Raw genomic sequence first — 20986 nt, forward strand, 5'->3', positions numbered from 1 at the left:
GGACGGAGCACAATGAAGTTTGGTTTACAACTATTTATATCACAATAAAAATATACATTAGAACATCATTTAAGAGTCAGAAACTTCATAAATAAACTGAACTATTTTCCTTATCATCGTTCACATCCAACATCCAGAACTTCAGTGAAGCGTTAAAGGTTAGACTAGTTAGACAAAATATTCTTAGAATATGAGAGTTTTCCTGTATCCAGCAGTCAATTAAAAAAAAAAAGTAAATATATATAAAAATAAACGTATTTTTATAAATGTGTATATATACACGTATATAACTTCTAAGAAAAAGTTAAAATATTTTATAATACTCCTTAATTTTGGTAAACTCAGAATACTATAATCACTCATTATAATGAATATGACTGTAAGAGTTTCATTTCACTAGTGAGAATCCAAAAAACTCTGGTGATATTATAGATGAATATGCTGCATGAACCTAAAAACAGAAAATGATTTTTTATAACTACTTCCAGAAACTGATATTTACAGATCCAAAACAGGTTTAAAAAATCTAGCTCTGAAAAAGAAATTGTTTACTTACCTGCTACTACTATTAGAAAACTGAATGCTGTCAACTTTGTCCTATACAAAAAGAAAACAAACAAAAAAATCAATATTGATTCCAAATTATCCATACATTTTAAACAAATACATATGTGATTTTAAAATAGTATTTACAGTATGAAACTCCAACTCTGATATCTTCTCTGGCTGACCTGATCCAAAGAAATAAACCCTAATGATGTGATCTGTACTCCCGGTGGCCAAAAACATTCCACCTGAGAAAGGCAAACACAGATAAGCAAGTCATAAGAAAAAAGAGTGATCTAATATTATTACAATATTTTTTAAAGCCTGTAACATTAAAATTATTCCCTTTAAATTTATAGCCATATCTCATTTCAGGTTTGCCTGTGACTAACCTATAAATAAAAACAAGAGTTTAACTGAAGACTACACTAAGTTGAAGTACCTCACATTTGCTGGTAAGTATGCATTTAAAGACATATCTGAAGGATTAGCTAACTTTTCCACCTGTAATAATTTGACTAAGCCCATAGAGGTCCCAGTTGTAGTGAATTACTGAAAATACATCTCCGTGGTTTTGATGTTTTATCCAATTGTTTATGTGGCATTTTTTACCAGTTGCCACTTCCAAGGGATCACAGATATTCAGATCTTGAGAATCCGAGAATCAACTCCTCCTTGTCCAAATCCTTATAGACTTCACATAAAGCAGGCTTTAACACTCGCACTCTCAAGAAAAAGGTATATGTCACATTTTAAAGGATTTTCAGTCAGTCACAAGAGCGTTATTTTCAACATTTTACATGCAACTGTTTTCAAGAATTTCCATATCACCAAGAATTTATGCAGATTCTGAATAGCCATCACTAATATTTGGGATTTTTTAAATCACTAATTCATTTTAATCTTATTAACAAGAAATATGCTACAGTAACTGCATTATACTTCATTTTACTTTCCAAATAACTTCTTATATTGAGACAAAGAAAAAAGAAAGTCCTTTACCAGCACTAAAAGAAGAACAGATCATTTGGACTCCGGGCCGAGGGCGTTCTGTAAATTTTGTTGGCCTTGGACTATAAATAAAGAAATAGTTAAATGATTTCCTAATAGGGTTTCAAAAACAAGTCAGTGTCTTAGAAATAAAGCACAGAAGGACAAAATTAAATATGGAGGAACAGATGGCTGCCCATCTATAAACAATTTAGTGTGACTATGCTTCATGATCTGATCTTCAGGAAACTAAGACATCCAGATGGACTAAGTAATGCATGTATCAAAGAGAGCTATATCACAACTTAAATTCTGCTCCTCCCTCCCCCAAATATTACTATACAAAACACTCTCCTAAGTCACCTGCAAAGTAGAAAGGAGGACACCAGAGCCAGTTATCCATGACGTTCAGTTTTAAGCCAATGAATTCTGGAACTCTGGTCTTCTCTGGCAGTACATGGCTTTACTACAAGAGATAAACAGAGCGTGGTGCTCTTTATAGAAAAGAATGTAAAAGAAATTTAAATAAACTTGAAGCTTTTCACAGTGTTTAGAATGTACCAGTTTGTTCAGAAAGTATATATTCTTGTGGGTGGCACTAGATTCACATTGCCCCCAAAGAATTTTAGGACAATGTCTGGAAGTTCATAAGAAATTTTACTGTATGCATTGTGCTTCCTCTTAGGCATTTCAATACCTGATGTGCAAGCAGAACTAAAGCTTCAATGGATTTAACACTTTAAGAGTGTATAAAAACAACAAATCAGATCTGGTACTTCAATCATTACTTCAATTCTGCTCATGTACTGCTGCAACCTCAAATCAGTAGGTGGTCTTACATAGTATACCATCTGCAATCTTCATTCCTTAAAGAATAAACTCACTAGATAACCTCAGCATTACACCCACAAGTGTCATCACTAAAGATTTGTTTGGATTCTTTTAACGTAAAAGAATACATATTCACAATTCATGTAGAATTTTCTCTTTTAAGAGCAAAACGGTCCACAGAACTATAATTTATTTCAGCTGAAGGCAGATAACCTTCATCAGATGCGTAAGACCCTTTCTCCACCCTGTCAGTCATTGCTACCTCAAGAAAAACAAAGAGTAAGCATTAAACTTAATAGTGCCTATGCAAAGTAATGAACACAGTGAAAATACCAATTAATAAATATTTTTCCAAATTGTTCATTCAGTATACAATACTTCTGTGAATCTTCTTGTCAGAGTTTTCAGGCACTTCCCTGCAAAGATTCATGGCAGGAAAACATCACAAGATACACTAGACAAGACAGATCTATTATGTAAAACAGTTTAAATCCTTCTTAATTGAGATACTAACATAAAAAGAACTATCAGAAGATTCAATATGCAGCTTACATAATTTTGAGTAAACAGATATATAGGCTGCTGCTATCCTTCACTATGGTTTGTGAACTCTACTTTTAGATTTAACATGGCTGCAAAACAGAGCAAGTAATGCCCTCGGGTTCTAGTTTTGGATAACCAAGTGAAATTTTCCAACTTAAAATCTATTTAATGCCTGTTATTTTAGGCATTAAGAGATAAAAGATTACAGTATTCTTTCACACTAGAGCAGGTTATGGTCTTTACAACATGAGCTGGACAATCAGTATTTCAAAAGCTGGATGAATATCTAAAGTATCTAAGAGTACAGATATATATCTAAAGTATATAGAGCATTTTGGGGGGGAAGCAAGGAAGCTGGACAAAAGAATCATTTCTTGCAACATACAGAAACCAAGTGAATTGCTCATGTTACAAAAATTCTCAATCCAATTACATAAGTGGCTGAAAGGCACTAAGGCACCTTCATGAACATTTCACAGACAAATCCAGAAAAGTCTTGGAAAACCATTTTAAGATCCTATTAAGTTCACTGCAGATCAACAAATGAGAGACTGCAGTCAAAAAGGAACCTGCAGTAAGAACAGCAGACAAAAAAGCAATTTCATCCATGTACCTCAACTAAAGGACACACACATCCACACAAACACCCCATAAATTCACCTACTTCAAGATGCTACAACGATGCAAGCACAGTTGCATAACCCAAGCCCCGCACTCTAATCTCACTCTGGATGTTTACTGACTCAAGTGAGACTTCTCCCCAGAAGACAGATGTGCGACCTAACCTCCCCAACTCGTGTCTTTGTTCATGAACTAATGAAAGTCCAGAGTATGTGAGTTCTGATGTATGACGTGTCTCTGTAATACCAGTTACCTTCTGCGTAAGAAAGTAGATGGGAATTATCATACCACATTAATGACAATTGAGAAATTACAGCTTTTTTTTCTAAAATAGGAATGTCAAAATCACCAGCACCTGTTCTTCCTAAGCCTTTTTCTTTTTAATATTATGGGAAAATATTAAAAAAAAACAGCAGTACAGTAAGTTCCTCCATCCAAATTTGTGACAGGTTTCAGCTGCTTTGGCCGCATGGCCTGCCAATGATAGACTACTGCTGGAAACTTGTGACCCAAATAGATGGCAGAAGAATAATGAGACAACTCAGTATCTTTCTCAGAAAGAGAAGATACACATGCAAGTATTTTACAGTGAAACTAGTTAAACTTTTGGGCACTGACCAGTTCTAATACTTCCCCCCTCAAACCTAAATCAGACTATTCTTCAATTCTGATGATTTGAGGTTGATTCTCTGTCCTCTCCCCACAGTCAAGTGATACATGATATGATTTGTGTCTTCTATCATGATCCAGAATAACATCAAGAGACTAAATACTGGGGAAAGCCTTGATTGCCTAAATTTTTCATCATCTTCCTATCCTGTTTAGACAACATTCCATAACTTCCTTCCTCTGCAAGAATAACCAACCTTAGTGTTCATCTATTTAGAAACTAAATTAATCTGCCTGGAATTACATGGCTTTTGGGCACGCACGGTAACTGCCAGGTCAGAAATCTCTTCGCTGAAAGAACAGGAGTATGCAGGAGGCTCTGTAATGCTCCACTGAAGACCATGCCTAGTCACAGCCACACTACACAGAGAAGCATGTGAACAGGGCTGATCTTTTTTTTTTTTTTTTTTTTTTTTTAAACAACATGAGAATTTTGTAGTGAACCATGCCATGTCTGTGTTTCACCCTTTGGCACAGAACCTACTGTAAAGTGTCCTTTAGCTGTTTATCGAAACAGAGCTCTGTCACCAAGCATGTCTCCTCTGGGCCATATGAACGACCTAGATACAACAGGCCTCCATTAATGAGGTTATCCAAGAACTGACCAACATGGGAAGTCTCTAATTTGACAGATACTATTACTACAGTAGCAGAGCTGCTGGCAAATCACAATACAAGGACTTCTGCAATCCAAGAATGAAACGAAGTAAACATTTGCAGAGGAAAAAAAAACAGAACTGGAATAGGGCACTAGACATCAGAAGGCTTAAAGAATATCAAAGTTTCCTTTCTTATGGCTAATAATACAGTTTAAGATAGTCACTGTAATTTTTCAATTCTTCATTATTTGTTGAGATAAGTAAATGCTCCATAATCTTCTGACTTACTTTCAATCAAGGAAAGCATGGAATAAAGAACAATTTCCAGTATACTCATCTCCTGAAGAAGCTGACAGGGAAAGACTTCCTTGACAGAAGGGAGGGACTAAGTCTAATTTTAGTTACTAAAAAAGAGCTCATTGATCCAGTAGACTTAACCATCCAATCTGGGTTCAACTGAAACAACTTCCATTGCAGTTAAGAACAAAACATTATCTTGAGTTCGGGTGCACACTGAACAGAGCAGGGTCTCCAAGGGCTGCTTTTCCTGTATTTAAGAACAAGTTCAGCAGGGCACTGCTGGCACTGCCTATCATATTGAAATAACAGCCACATGATCAGCATGAGGTTGCCCGAGTGCTCATCATTTTAACTCACTGCCAGATGATTCAAGTACTGCTGAGTATAAAAAGCAGTTCTTTCTCAAGCAACTGAAACTTCAACACTTTTCACCGTTAGTTCAGTTTTTAACATATTGGACATTTTAATAATACACCTTCATCTGTGCGCGCAATTGCGTTTTTGAAAGACAGACTGCAGACGCTTTCAGAAGGAACATGAGATTCCTAAGTCAGAATTCAATACGACAATGCTCTTGACCTGTGCTACTCATATCTTTCAGTTTTGCCTGAAATCTCTCATTTCTCCTCTGGGGGGGGAGGAAGAATAGTGATATGGGGGTTCAAGCTCAGAACCTGAGTAATTTTCACAAGAAGTCTTATTTTTTCTGTCATCCTTCCTCCTTTGTAAATATACTGAATGGAAGCATGTCTGTATTTTTTTTTTACTATAGCAATAAAACAAAGGACAAACTCCTCACCCACCAGGTACTTTCTTTTTCAAATGGCCTACACATAACGTTTTGAAAACCAACCTTGCAAAGTGCCTTATGAAAAAAATTAACAGGAATCTCTCCTTCCTTTATTGCTGGCACCTTTTTACCCCAAAGTATCACTGAATGGACACGGATCTGTCCTGCCATATTTCTGCAGTTCTGGAAGCAGATCCAGATCTAAAGGCAGAAGGAAGCGCCATCACCTCATCCAAAACTATGTGGCAAACCCTGCCCGTTATCAAGATGTCGGTCCATATTATGTGGATGTCCTATAATTACACTGAATTCTTAGTTACATGTTATTACTTATTATGGCTTACGTGAATAAGCATAACAATCAGCTAAAGTTTACAGTTCAGCAAATTTTTAAGGAAGACTTCCTGTAACTAACAAATTCCCCTGATTTAGTATATTGCTTAATTTGATAAGAGCTACATCAAGAGTTTTCTGGGTGTCCAACCGTTTCAACATCTTTAGTAACTCAGTGAAATGATTTAGCAGAATAACACTTACCTGGATCCTACCTTGAGCAACACCCACTTACACAGTTCATATAATTGGTCCTTTTAGGACTTACGAGGGAAATCTCAGCGCACAGTAAGTGTGGTAATTATTTGTAAAAGACAAATAGCAAAGCCAAGACCACAAACACAACAGCAATGAAACACAGCGGTCAGTGTATAAAAATTAATGTACAAAGTTCTGAGCTTGTTATAGTGCCCCAGAATTAGTAAGGATATCCTGAGAAAAAGAGACACTTCACAGCAGAAGATATAAAACTGCCTAAAGTTGACATATGCAAATATCGAAAAGGGAAGGCATCAAGTAGAAAGCAAAACAAGTCACATTAATACAGCAATATAGTACAAAATAAGGCTTTCACATTGAATAAGGTAGATTTTGGGTCAGCAGTTATATAATTACTAATAATTTCATGCAGCATATGGATTTCCCAATGAATGTGTCTGCCAAATGCATTATACGTCGCAGCACCTAATTATCTGTCTTGTAACAACACACACCTCTCATGCATTTTGCAAGCAAAGAGGAAACGATAAGGGAGATAATCTTTCCTATTTTACTTCAATAGAAATAAATTTGTGAGTAGTACAATTCTGCCTTTTCCTCTGCTCCATAATGTATTCTCACAGCAGCAACGGAAGTTGTGCATGAAAGTGGCTTTGAACTGCTACTGAAAGCCTTCAGCTCTACTGGAGGAACCACCAGTATCACGCTGATTCAATACTACAGAGACATCTCATAAAAGAAAAAAAAAGAAGTCAGGATGGGAAAGTAAACACAGAATTGTAAAAAGACCTTTTTTTTTTAATTTTTGTCTTTTGCCATTAAATAGGAATGGGATTAGAGTTTTCCTTTCCTGAAGCTAGCTACTGCTCCTTTGCTCATCAAATATTCTTTCTCAGATATTTCTTTCTCATCACCTCACACCAGAAAATACCCTTTAACCAAAGGCCATACAATTATGTCCCATTCTCAAAAGAGTCACTTGCTTCTTAGAAAGACTAACATACTTGTAATCAAGTTTTAGTTTTGATCAAAAAGTATCAATAACTTCAAGTACACAGAAGAGCAGTAGTGGGTTAGAACAAAAATCTGAAACCAGTATCCTGCCTCCAAAAGTGGTCAAAATTAGATGTGTATGTGCATAAAAAGCATATAGTGATACCTCTCTACACCTCCACATAAACTTTCAGCAGTCATATCCTGTGGCAAGGAGTTTCACAGCTTAACTGCATGTTTTGTTAAGAACCTCCTCTTTCCACTTCAGAACTGGCTACCTTAACTTGACACTCTCTAATATGAGAAGGGACAAGGAGCAATTTACATCTTATATGCCCTCCTCAAGAGAGTCATGACTGTAATTTGAAAAGGGCCAAAATGTCCTTTTAATCCACATCAACTATATCACTGTGAACTCAGCCTGGGAAACAAGAATTTGGCATGATTAGTCAGTAAGGATGCAATTTTCCATGTTGACCAAACCAAACCACAGGTAACTGCCCAATATTTTTCCTCTGCATTGGCAGTACCATTCCAGATGTTTCAAAAGCGCAGCTTATTGCTTTTGGAGGATTAAGGTTAACTTAAAAATCTTATGAGAGTCCCCTAAACTCACACTATTATCAAATCAGTAGGAATTCCACCTTTCTACCTTTCCTTTGTCTCTTCCTCTTCCCGTTAAAAAAAAGGGGGGGGGGGCAAGGGAGGGGGGAGAGAGAGGGAGGCACACTGGCTCAGAAGGCTTTAAAAAGCAAGTAGGTTAAGATTTCACCATGTCAAGAAGAACTCAGATCTTAAGAAAAATAACGTGGTGGTAACTCCTCTCCTTAGCATGGTGAAATAAGCATGCAAGCCATCTCTTCCTCTCCTTTCCTCACTACCAAGGAGAGCATTCCATTGATTACAGTGTGTGCCAGACAGCTGAGGATTAACAGCGAGAGAGACAGCCTCATCTGTAGCATGAAACAGGAGAGTCAAAATGCCCAGAGAGCATCAAAATAGTTAAGATCTAGAAAACTACGGAAGTGGCAAAGCTAGCTGCAAGCCCTGAATACCCTTAGCACACTAGAAGAAAGAGATTCCAACAGCAAATGCCTAAATTGCAAGAAAATGAGACCAGCCTAACAGAATATACTCCTAAGAATACATCCCATCCTCAAAATTACATAATCAGTGATTATTAAAAACATCCTTTTTCAATCTTAAGCTACAGATGTTTTGTGATGATGGAAAAAACAGCAAAAAGTATTTTAAAGCCATTTAAAAACTCCTTTCACACATTAAAAAAAAAAAAAAGATTACAATCTTTTACTAGATTAACAGAGGTACAACAAAACTAGGTATGTATCTATTTGCTTTACCCCACAATATCCTCAATGCTCAGTTATGTTATTAACTTAATCCTTCAAAGATAAGCAGGTAACCTACAGTTACACCAAAAATAGATGATATCCAATCATACAGAGTGTGAACCAACCAGTGACAGGTTTCATTTCAGTCAGATTTTTCTCTAACATTTGTACATCATTCTTAATTACAGACAAAGAAATAACGAGTAGTAAAATAGCGACTAACTTTATTTTAAGGGTGCCAGCATCCCACAGCCAAAAGCATATTGTTCCATCTGCCCCAGTTGAAGATAAGTATCTCTTTGAGCCACTGCACAGTGGAGAGAACTAGGGAGGAAAAAAAAAAAAAAAGGAAAAGAAAAGAAAGAAAAAGCTCTCATGTTAATCTGTTCCAGACTAGCAGTATTTTCTGTCACGTGCTATAAAGCTCAAGTCATTGATCTCTCATAACAAATTCAGGTATCCAACCATATTCAAGAAAAAAATAATAAATTGCAACAAACACCAAAACAATATGATGCTTCTCAGAGTAACTTCTCCAGAACCACTTTCTTGGGTTACTTGCCAAAGCACTTTGGGCTCTCCCTCCACACAGTCCAAGACTGCACAATAGCACACAGCACTAAACAGAAAAACTAGTCAGCTGCCACTGCAGTTCTTAGTCAATGCACCTGTATTCAGAACTACAGCCTGCAAAGAAATGATACTTCAAAACAGAACTGTCCACATGCGTCATACAATTTTTTGTAAAATCACAGGAAAGGATAATGGCTTGCATTTTTCAAGTGTCAGGTACTCTGACAATAAACAGAACCGATGTGTACCATGATAAGCCCTCTTCCATTTATGACTTAGTTGTCAGATACATATTTTTATTACATAGAACGTTCCCAAGTAGTTTCCTTTTCAGTCAAACAAAACTTTATTGCTTAGATGATTTCACAAAGCAAAATCCTACCTGCAATGATGTTATAGATGCGCTGTGGCCCTGCAGAACTGCTAAGGGTGCACATGTTCGAAGGCACCAAACTCTGATCATTTTATCACAGCTCCCAGCAGCTATCATGGTGTTTTCATAGTTCACTGCCATATCAGATATTTCAGCTGCATGCCCTCTCAGGGTAGCCAGCAACCTTCCATCATCCGTTGCCCAGATTTTTACAAGGCAATCATCTGATCCCTAGAAGTAAGGCAGAAATCATTTCAACCACACCATTAGCTGTTTTGATACTACAGTTAAATAATACAAGGAATTGAACAACAAAACCATCTTTTTTTTCCCCACTATATTCTAAATGCTTTTTAATTGCTTTCCACACTGCATTCAAAACACAACATAAAATCACATTAATTCTCAACATTATATGAAAATCATACATTTACAATACCAATCTCAAATTCTATAGCAAGCTGTATTTCTTCTTCGGCAATAAGCTTCACTTTTTTCGAAACTTGAGCTCAAACTGAAGAAGTAGGCAGTTGCGATACCTTAAAATTTACATTAAATGTGAAAATCAATTATGAATTGGTACAGTGTTTCTGTCGTTTAGCATTATACTCATTTATGTTCCATGACTAGTTTGTCCTTCATGCCCCACCAATCTCAGATATATTCTTACCATGGGAAGAGTGAGGTAAGGAGTAACGGAATAGCTGTTCATACAAGCTAAGTCAAAGTATTCTAAGTCTACTTTCCTACTCACATTAATAAATGCTGAAAGGACCATTCTCAGTAAACTTCAGAGGCTTCACCTACCTATTCATGCTTAACTCACATTTTGCTAGTCTTCCCACATCATTTTAACAGTTGTTTGCTTGCAAGTAACAAATCCAAAACCCTAGCCAAAAATTCAGACTCAGTCCTTCAGTTTTCATTGCATTTCTGAACCTCTCTGAAAGACTGAAATTCTTCCCACCTCCTTGAATACAATGAAATTTCAACACTGCACAGAGACATTGACAGAAGAGATTTGCACAGTTCCATACTATTGATTCAAACTGCCTGAAAGTTTCAAAAATAACTATTCCTATGTACATTTCATTCATTTGCTTTGGTCCAGAAGGATTAAAAAGGTGGGGGCAGGGGGCATTTAGTTTAACATCTGGAGCACCAATATACTACTGGACACATTCAGGTACAACAGTAAGTTTTAATGTAATGCCATTGTTACAAAGCTTCTCTTGGGTTTCTCCTCTTCCACCTACTTGTAGCGTATTTGTGTGTGTTTATCTGGTATTTATTCTTTAAAGAGCATGGAAGGCAGAACGAAACCATTGTCCATAGGTATCCAAAGCACACAGGGACCAGCAGCCAGATTTTAAAAAGACTCGTAGGCATCTGATGATGTGTCTATGACCAAAAGTGCCAAAAAAATATTTAGAGGCTATTGATACTACTTTCACACATAAATGCACATTAAAAAAGCACATAAATGGTAAAAGTTCTCCTGATTTCTTGCACACTTTAGTCTAGATACACATAATTATATAGAGATCCTACACTGCTATAGTTCAGCTACTCTTCTTTTCCAGACAATCCAATCACGGGACAGCACAGGACTCAGAAAGTCCTCACCAACACATAAACCAAGTATGAAGTAGAACTGTTCCATGAAACAGCCAGGCAAAAATTCTAGAAAGCAGTTTCAAAAGGAACCCAAACACATTCTGCAGTTTTTTGCCCTGCATAACAGGATTTTGAAAGCTTTTTTTTTTTTAAATTATTAGATACTGACTAGTCTGTTCACATTATGTTCATACTGATGAACAGAATTTATTTCTCCTCATTTGCTTAGCTTTCTATGTACTTACTAAAAACGCTGCAGTTCTCCATTTCAAAAGGTAGTTAAATTTTACTCATTACACTGCGTTGGTTCAGATTCAAAATATCAGCTGGGAGGAGGATGAGAACAGTATACCTGTAGTTATCTCACCATTTTTATTATATATCCCTTTCATTTGTAGCACTACTCAGCAAACTAGGCAACTGCCTCAGGCTGACTTTTTGTTTAGAGAACAGGAAGTTGCTTCTTCTCCAACCACACAGGAAATGTTAAATAGCTGCCTGACTCACAAAGTCGGTTATTTACAACAGTTTCTCTTTTCCTCTGTTATTTACATCAATTCAGACAAGACAACATATCTCAACAGAGAGAAACACAACTATATCTCCCATTTTTGAAAAAGTAAAAAGGAAGCTTTTTTTTGGATATGCTGAGAAAGTCTTTATCTCTTAACATCTGTGAAAAGGCTACTTTGGAGTATTACTGACATTTTAATCCGGCAGAAGCCGCTTTGCAGAGGACTCTGGACATGTGCAATCAAGATAATTTAAAGTTAATTTTCAGATTGTCTTGATAGGGGCTCTGATTTACCAGCTGCCATGCTTCTACTTTTCCTCAGATGGGCACAACTCTTTTTTTTTTTCCAAAGGAATCCTTCCCACCTGCCCCAGCTCTCCAAGAGGTACGTCCATGAATGCAGAGATTTGCAGAGAGGTGCGGTGGAGGGCTTCCCCCATACCCCTACCCTAGTCACTTCTGGCATAAACTTCTGAGCTTCTAATTAAAGGTTCTCTTTTAAACAAGCACTTCTATTAAAACAAGATCCCTCTTCCCTGAATCAGAAATTTACCATTTGAGATTTTAGATTTCTTTTTCCTCCTGCAACGATACTGAGGCTGAAGAGTACCAGTGTTCTATGACAGCAGTATTAGGTACATTACTTAACACTTCATTAAAGGTATCTTCTCTTGTACATTCTCTGGTTAGTTACTGCAAGCAGCAGCCAGTTTTGTTTCTAAAAGCTTTGTTGTAAGTGGGATTGATGCAGGGATGTATCTGTTCTACGAAGAAGGCAATAAGTGAATTTTGTTAATAATTACATTTTCTGCCTCTTAGGTCAGGAAAGCAAAGGTACAGCCTATACTATTTCTATTTATGCATGAAACTTCCATGGAGAGATTCTGTGGTACATATTTATCTAACCTGTTACACAGTGCCAGCCCAGAGACAACCACCCCAGATCACACAGTTAAAAAGAAATGGGTGAGAAGTTGACAGAAGCACAGAATAAGTGAGATTGGAAGGGACCTCTGAAGATTGTCTAGTCCAACCCTTTCCTCAAAGCAGGGCCAACTAGAGCAAGTTGCTAAGAACCCTGTTCAGTTGGGTACTGAGTATCTCCAAGGATGGAGACTACATAACCTCTCTGGGCAACCTGCTTTCCATTATTCGATTACCCTCAAAGTAAGAAATTTTCTGATGCTTAAACAAAATTTCCTGTAATTCAATTTGTGCCCACTGCCTCTTGTCCTGTCACTGGGCACCACAGAGAAGAGTCTCACTCCATCTCCTTCACTCCATCTCATCAGACATTTATACATGCTAATAAGATACCCCTGGTGAACAGACCAGGCTAAACAGTCCCAGCTCCCTCAATCTCTCCACTTATGTGAGATGCTTGAGGCCCTTTATCATCTTTATGGCCCTCTGCTGCACTCACTCCAGCATGTCCATGTCTGTTGCACTGCGGAGCCCACAACTGCTGGCCATTTCTCCAGCCTGTCAAGGTCCCTCTGAACAATCACAAAATCCATGCGATGTATCAACAACAACTTCCAATTTGTATAATCTTCAAACTCTGTCCCATCATCCAGATCATTAATGAGTTAAATAACATTGGCTGACATATCAACCGCTGGAGGACACCACCAGTGATTAGCCTCCAGCTGGATTTCATGCTGCTGATCACAACCCTCTGAGCTCCACCATTCAGCCCCCTTTGAAACCATTTCATTAACAACTTATCCAGACCAACACTTCAGCAGTCTGTGAGTGAGGATGCTATGAGACAGCAGCATAAGCCTTGCTGAAGTCAGGATGAACAACATTCTCCCCTCTTCCCTCATTCACCAAACCAGTCATCTCACTGTACAGCTCTATCAGGCTGGTCAGGCATAATTTCTCCTTTGTAGCTCCAGGTCAACTCCTCCCAGTTACTTTCTTGTCTTTCATATGTTTACAAATAGCTTCCAGCATTATTTGCTGCATCACCTTCCCAGGGATCAAGACGCAGATGAATGGCCTGTAGTTCCCCAGATCTTCCTCCTTGCCCTTCCTGAAGACAGGAGCAACATCTGCTTTCTTCCAGTCCTCACAAACCTCTCCCAGGCACCATGACTTCTCCAAGAAGAATTGAGAGTGGCTGCACAATGACATCAGGCAGCTCCCTCAGCACATGTGGGTGTCTCCCATCAGGTGCTATGCACTTGTGTATGCCCAGGTTGTTTAAGTGTTCCCTGACCTCATCCTTCTCCACCAAGGGCAAGTCTTCCTTGCTCCAGACTTCCCCATGGGTCTCAGGGTCCTGGGGTTCCTGAAGGCAAGCCTGACCAGTAAAAGATGAGGCGCAGAAAGTATTGAGTACCTCAGCCTTCCCCATGTCCTTTAGCACCAGGACCCCTGCCCCACTCAGCAGTGGGTCCACATTTCTTTAGTCTTCTTTTGCCTGCCGATATACCTGTCAAAGCCTTTCTTGAGGCTCTTCAGGTCCCTCAGCAGATCCAACTCCAGATGGGCTTTGGCTTTCCCAATCCCCCGCATTCACAGAGAGTGTTTCTGTATTCTTCCCTAGTCACCTGTCCCTCCTCCCACCCCTCGTATGCTTCCTTTGTGCCTGAGTCGAGTCAGGAGCTCTTTGCTCATCCTTGCAGCCCTCCTGCCACCTTCACTTGCCTTTCTGTACATCACGTGAACTGTTCTGGAGCTTGGAGGAGGTGATCCTTGAAAATCAGCCAGCTATCCTCTTCTCTCCAGGACTGTATCCCATGAGATTTTTCCAGACAGGTCCCTGAACAGGCCAAGGTCTGCTCCCCTGAGGTCCAGGCTTGTGATCCTGCTTTTTGCTTTGCTTTCCCCTCTCAGGATCCTCAACTCCATCATCTCATGGTCACTGTGGCCAAGGCTACCCCCAATCTTCACATCCCCAACCTCTTCTTCCCTGTTTTTAACCATCAGGCCCAGCAAAGCATCTCCCCTTATCAGCCGCTTGATCACCTGTGTTAGACTGGCATCATCACCACAGTCTGGAAACCTCCTGGACTGTTTGTGCCCTGCTGCATTGCCCCTCTAGCGGATATCAGTGTGGTTCAAGCCCCCCATGAGAACCAGGGCCTGCGAACACAAAGCTTCTTCCAGTTGTCTGAAGGCCTAACCTACTTCTTCCTGATCAGGTGGTCTGTAGCAAACATCCATCACATCATTCCCAGAGAGCCATTCACTGCAGCACTCCCACTGTGTGAGCTATTCCACATCTGATTCCCTTGAGATCATAACCTGGCAACTACACACAGACCTCTAAATCCTTCTGTTTTCTCCCCACATTACGTGTGTTAGAATACAGGCACTTCAGATGGGCACCTAGTCAGGCTGATTTCCCAGAAAAAGTATGAAAGCTTTCCCCATAATGCTCTCAGCACTTCCTTATTTGTATGCATACACGTGAGGTGTGCCCCTTTCAGCCCTGTCTTTTGTTTTCAGGGTCTCTGCACCCACCTGAGCCCTTTGCTTACCAACCTCATCCACCACTTCCTCACTAGATCATGGCTCATCATCCCCCTTGCTGTCCTTCTTACTTTAAAGATCTCCTCACCAGATTAGCCTCCCTACTGCTTTTGTCCCATTTTTGCCTCATATTCTCCTTTACACATCCCTCAACATCCTGAACATCATCTCCCCTGCATACCTCTGGCACCTCCACAAGGCAAACACTCCTAAGCCTTATTACCAAACTCACTCCTTGCATTGACACTTTCTTTATGGAAGATATCAGAGACCTGAATATTCCTTCAGTTGCTTTCCCCTCTGTTGGCCTACTGCAAGCTACTAGATTAGTAGCAGTCCCACAAAGTGTCATTCGGTCACAAATAAAAGTATCAGAGGATTCAAGACCATTGCTGCCAACTCCCAGTGCTCACTCTCCATCAGAAACGGATCCCACATTTGTGCTTCTCTTTTCGAATCACACAGATTCAGGTTGAGACCAACACCTATCCTATTCTTCAGAGAATAAGAAGAGCTTTAGCTTCTGGTGTTCCCGAGAGGATAATTCTTCTCCTTGCAGAGTATGTCAGCACCAAACCATGGCTGCTGGTTTCCCATGCCCTCTCTACCACCATTTGTTCAGTGCCTGCATAAGTTTCTGGCCTCTGTGATGGTGATTAGTGTTTTATTTGTTCATTACCAGAATGCAATAGATGTGCAGGGATGAAGCTCGCTGCCTGACTTTGATGACTCAGCCTCTCTCTTCAGATGTTTTAATAGTGAGTGTCATGTCAGCAAAGGAGCAATCGCTTCTGCGGTATGCAGAGATGATCTAGTTCATGTGATCTACAGCAGTGTCAAAAGTCTTAAAGTGACCTAACTGAACATACCACCAACTCCCCATCCTTACCAGGCACAGGTTAGCCCATTATCATGACTGTAAGTTTCTTATATGTGCAAGAACTTTATCTGTGAAATGCATCTATCTGGACACTCAAGAGCTACTGTAGTGCATGCACACACTTGTCATCAGGTAAACTATGAAGTTTATAGTGTAGTGCATGCACACAGCTTGTCAGTTATTCCACAGAATTCTGAGACACCTGTCCATCTTTTTTTATTTTATTAAGGGGTTAACTTACTACAGGGTAAACTTTCACATTTGCCACAAAACAAGAACATGAACACAGGCAGTTACTGAAGATTAGCTGACATCTTGTGCATTTCACACACTAGCTCACTTTTTGGAAACTTGCATGCATCCCCATGCTCCAAGTCAACACGGAATTTTCATGACAACTGTGATGCTCCTACACTTTCAACTGACAGAAAAATACATAAGTTGTTAATCTTCGCAACGCACTAAACAACAAATTTCACATTCAGATCAGTATTTACATACAATACAATGCTTTCCAAATCTGCATTAGGCACAAAAAAAATGCAAACTAAAAGCAAAAGCAAAAAAGTAGACACAAAGAAATACAGTCTTTGTTTACGCTAGTCCATTCAAACTTTAGAAGTTAGGCAGGGTGAAAAAACCCTCAAAAGTAAGGGAAAGTACTCTCTTCTTCCAATCTTGGGTGGGGAGAAGGCCTGGGACTAGAAAGAAAAGAATGAAATCCTTCCCTCTGTGTTCTTAAATGACAGACCTGTATTCAAAAATATTTGAGTCTATAAAGATAAAGATGTCTAAAAAGATTTTCAGGAAAAGCCTGCATACTTCATGATGTTTTTAAACAACAAATTAAGGGGGGAAAAAATCTTTCTGGGTTCACTTGGATTCACCTCACCAGGTTCGATCTTAGAAAAAAGTTGGTCTAAACAATCACTCAGAACAAATGCTTCTCCCTCTCTACTCAGTGAAAGGAGCGGAAGGCTGCTTCAAGGAGCAAAACTATCCCTTCCTACATTCAAGGTATCAAACCTCCTCTGAAAGCTCTGTAGCTGAGACAGAGAGCAAACCCAGAAACAAAGTTAGGGGACATACCTCCACTCCTGCCTGACTGTATGCATAGTGTACACTGTAAGACTTGGTGTTTCAACTCCTGCTTAAAACTCAGCAATTTAGCAGACCCTAACTCCTAAAAAGCCAAGCCTTCTGAATCAAAGTGTTCTTGAGTGTCAAAAATCACCTAAGTCCTTGATAAAACTGTCCTAATGGGAAGCTACTTTGTTCATTTATACTTTATTTTAGTCTAAAATTACCTTCTACTTCCAGAGTAGAAGAGTTATAATAGGTTCCAATGAAGAAATGTACCCCATAGATAAAACTGCAGACTGATCAAATCACCCCTTTGCCACTACACTGGACACTAGCAGTTCTACAACTCAAGTATGCCAGAGCACCTTACTCTAAGGGCGTGGTTTTCCAAAACTTCTTTAAGTTTCAAACTTGATAAATAAATACATAAAAAAAAATAGAACTTCAGAAAGTTTCAAACTCTACATCAACCCCAATCACGTGCTTAAAGTGGTAATTCTCCCCGCCCCTGCCCCCAAAAGCAAGAGTTGTTAATACACCAGTATCTTCAAGTTTTTAAAGGTTCTTCAAACATTTGTGTCGTCCTTCTCAGGTATTGATTATTAAAAGTTTTCCAGGTGACAACAGGAGTCAATATACAAATTGCCATGGATTTTTATTACAAGTATATTCTTCTGCCAGCTACTTGGATCTGAACAGGTTCGTTAAAATTTGGCTAAAACATTACCTACTCGGCCTAGTGATGATCTGAACCATATTATCAACTCACGCCATTCTACTGTTATCACTATGTGAGATTTAGAGTATGAAGAGCCTTGCATATTCTTCTTGAAAGTGTAGTTGCCAGCAAAATTTAAAAAACAAACACACGCAGAGGAGACAAAAGTGGTAGTGGAAAACAGATGGTGACAAAGAATATCTTCACCCCTCAAAGCAGGGATTTGAAAGTAGAAGGGGGGAATCAGGAAACTAGAATCGCCAAAACACTCAGCTTGCAGAGGTGAGTGAAGGAATCACTGACACGTGCATGAACTTCTTATGCAAAGCAGTACATGCATGAGAACAGAACCAAGCCATTAATATTAACTGCTTGCATCACAAGCTAGCAGTCCCAAACCACTGGTCATGTTTTTATTGGAGCTGCCTAAGTAAAATAATACTCTGCCTACAGAACTGTACATATTACATAAAACATGCTTTTGAAATTCTCGCATTGTAAGGGTCAATATTTCAAATAAGCTATTGATTTTCCAGTAGGCTTACAGCCTGCAACCATTTTACTGGATGAACAGATATAACATTCAAAGCAGAAAATAAAAAGACATCCGACAAACCAAGCCCTGCATTACGAGAGCCCTAAAAAGCTGCTAGAAGAATATAATTGATGGATAGCAAACAGATTTTTTTTTAAATCACTTAACTCTACATGGGCAATAGGAACTTAAAGAGAAATCAACTTAGTGCTCAACTGCACCTAGATAACTTGAAGATCTAAAACAATCAGCAAGAAAAACAAAAGATAGATCTGTAACCTAATGCCACCTGGACAGACCTCAGAGGTCTGTTTAGTAACAGTAAATTAAATGAAGAGGACCAGCACAGAAGCTGCCAGTTCACTACAAGCTGGCTACAGAACAGCTAGAGAAGCATGTGTTTTACCTCTCTATTGTAGAGAAAACTTAAACAGCTGTTAGCAAGTCTCAACAACAAGGCAAGGAAAAGACAAAAGTAAAATTGTAAATGCTGTAGCATCTTGGCACAATAACAATATCAGGGTCCAAAAAGGCCATGGGAGTCTGACTGAACTAAATGGGACAGTTCACAGCTCTAAAATATGGTTGCAGTTTTGCCAACAAGGACATTGGCTTACACGACAGCTCATGTTTCCAAGGTTATGTCTACAACTGCTAAGAATTATGTGCATATTAAAAGCATTTATCAAAAGTGAATTCTAGAACAAGTTTAGCATCAAAAGAAAACTGATGACAGCATTACCAAGGTACGGAGTAGAACTGGTTCACTTTCACACCATTACTCAGATTTGTGGGCAGAAGTGAAACTGCCAAGAAATGCACAAATTAATCTTTGGTTGGAATCTTATAAAGGCTATTTCATACTGTTGTTTATTATTCCCTAGAAAGCATATCTCAAAGACAACAGGAAGATGGAGGTGGGGAAAAAGAAGAGTGCCATTCTTCTTTGCAGTCAGAAAGTTAAGTAGCAGGTGCTCTGAAAAAAACAGAGAAGACAATGCCTTTTCCTAGCACACAACATGGGTTCTACCCCTCACATTTTTCAAGAGATTTAAGACAGTCAGAAATATTTAGATTTTCTTCACTAATGCTGATAGCCCTTTTGGTTGTGTCTTTCCAAGTAAAAAGGATAAATACAATTTATAATTAATACAATTGATATAATAAATACAATTGATTTAAAAATCTATGTTACTAAGCCAACAGAGTTTGCGTATTAGAAACATTTTTGTATATTCAGAAAAACAGCTAAGAGGTTAATCTTAAAAAAACAAAAAAACCCACACACTCTTGTGACATCTGTAAAAGAATTTTGCATGACCTATTAGCTAGTAGAAAACTCGTGCAATGTCCTGTTTTCACTGCCTCTAGGCAAACTAACAGCATCCTCTTCTTCCTAGCGAAGGTAACATCTCTTAACCAGTAAGAACCAAAAATGTGCTGAAATCACTTTTTTCTTTTAATTTGAAACAGAACACAGCACTTGAATTTACAGGCTTTCAATCCTTCAGATGTTAGGAAGGAAGGAAAAACAGCTATGGTACATTTTCTACAACCAATTATAAATCTAAACCAACTTATTTTATCTAGCTAATGCCACACTAAATGCCAGAAGTTTGAGAGTAAAAATGTAGAGCAAGAATGATCCCCTACTGATACATGCAAATTTGCATTCTAGTTACAGACATGTCTGGAATAAAAAGAAGTCTGCCTTCTTTTCACTTATAAATTCCTGTTTTTCTACTTGCTACTCTAGAGATTTTTAGACATTACAGTGGTCAAGACTGAAAAGAACTGACCCCATTTCATTACTTAGATGCAATTACAATAAGACAGCTCATCACTGTTTATCCTACTGACTACATCACTCCAGCAAAAGCAACTTGCGTTTTACTGGAATGCTGAATAAAACACCTTGGTTTTCCATTTGTCAACAACCACTTAAAAGTCTCTCAAAAACCCCACAAACAAAAAAACCCCACAAAACCGAATTTTTCAGGGAATGCTGAGGCAAGAAGTTCTGCCCCATCCACCCCAAATGGAAAACATCAGCCACAATTAATTTCTATACACACATTATTTAACACTGGATTGAAGTCATCATGATTTGAACCTCAGAGCTTTTTCAAGCTATCACTCCAGGACATTGGTACATCTGTCAAAGGACTACCAGGAAAGCCCTAGGACTGCAGAAGCAATTCCCCCCGCTTTTACTTAAACTTCTCCTGCTTTTCTTTGGGAAAGAAATTACCATTACAGTCAAGGGAAAAGTGGTTAAAGGAAGGCAATTAAGTCAGACTGCAAGAATGCACATCTCTACTCTTCATCACAGATGAATTCAGAGGAAGTTAAATAAATCTCTGAAAGAGGACATATTTTAGGAACATGCGAAGATATCAGGAAAATGAAGAGTGAGAAGAACTT

At 38.7% G+C, this 20986-nt stretch overlaps 1 protein-coding gene across 2 annotated transcripts in view; it reads right to left on the reverse strand.

The window, feature by feature from the left end:
• Positions 1-20986, reverse strand: part of PHIP (pleckstrin homology domain interacting protein) — a 120929-nt gene that overhangs the window by 77805 nt on the left and 22138 nt on the right. For both annotated transcript variants that reach the window (XM_026121112.2, XM_026121111.2), the window contains exons 8-12: positions 9742-9963; positions 9010-9110; positions 1549-1619; positions 694-794; positions 557-597 (exon numbers count right to left, since the gene is read on the reverse strand). In XM_026121112.2, the coding sequence (XP_025976897.1) occupies positions 557-597; positions 694-794; positions 1549-1619; positions 9010-9110; positions 9742-9963 (536 nt within the window). The remainder of the gene's footprint in view (positions 1-556; positions 598-693; positions 795-1548; positions 1620-9009; positions 9111-9741; positions 9964-20986) is intronic.

Source organism: Dromaius novaehollandiae, chromosome 3 (assembly GCF_036370855.1).
Source record: "Dromaius novaehollandiae isolate bDroNov1 chromosome 3, bDroNov1.hap1, whole genome shotgun sequence".
NCBI classification, from domain to species: Eukaryota; Metazoa; Chordata; class Aves; order Casuariiformes; family Dromaiidae; genus Dromaius; species Dromaius novaehollandiae.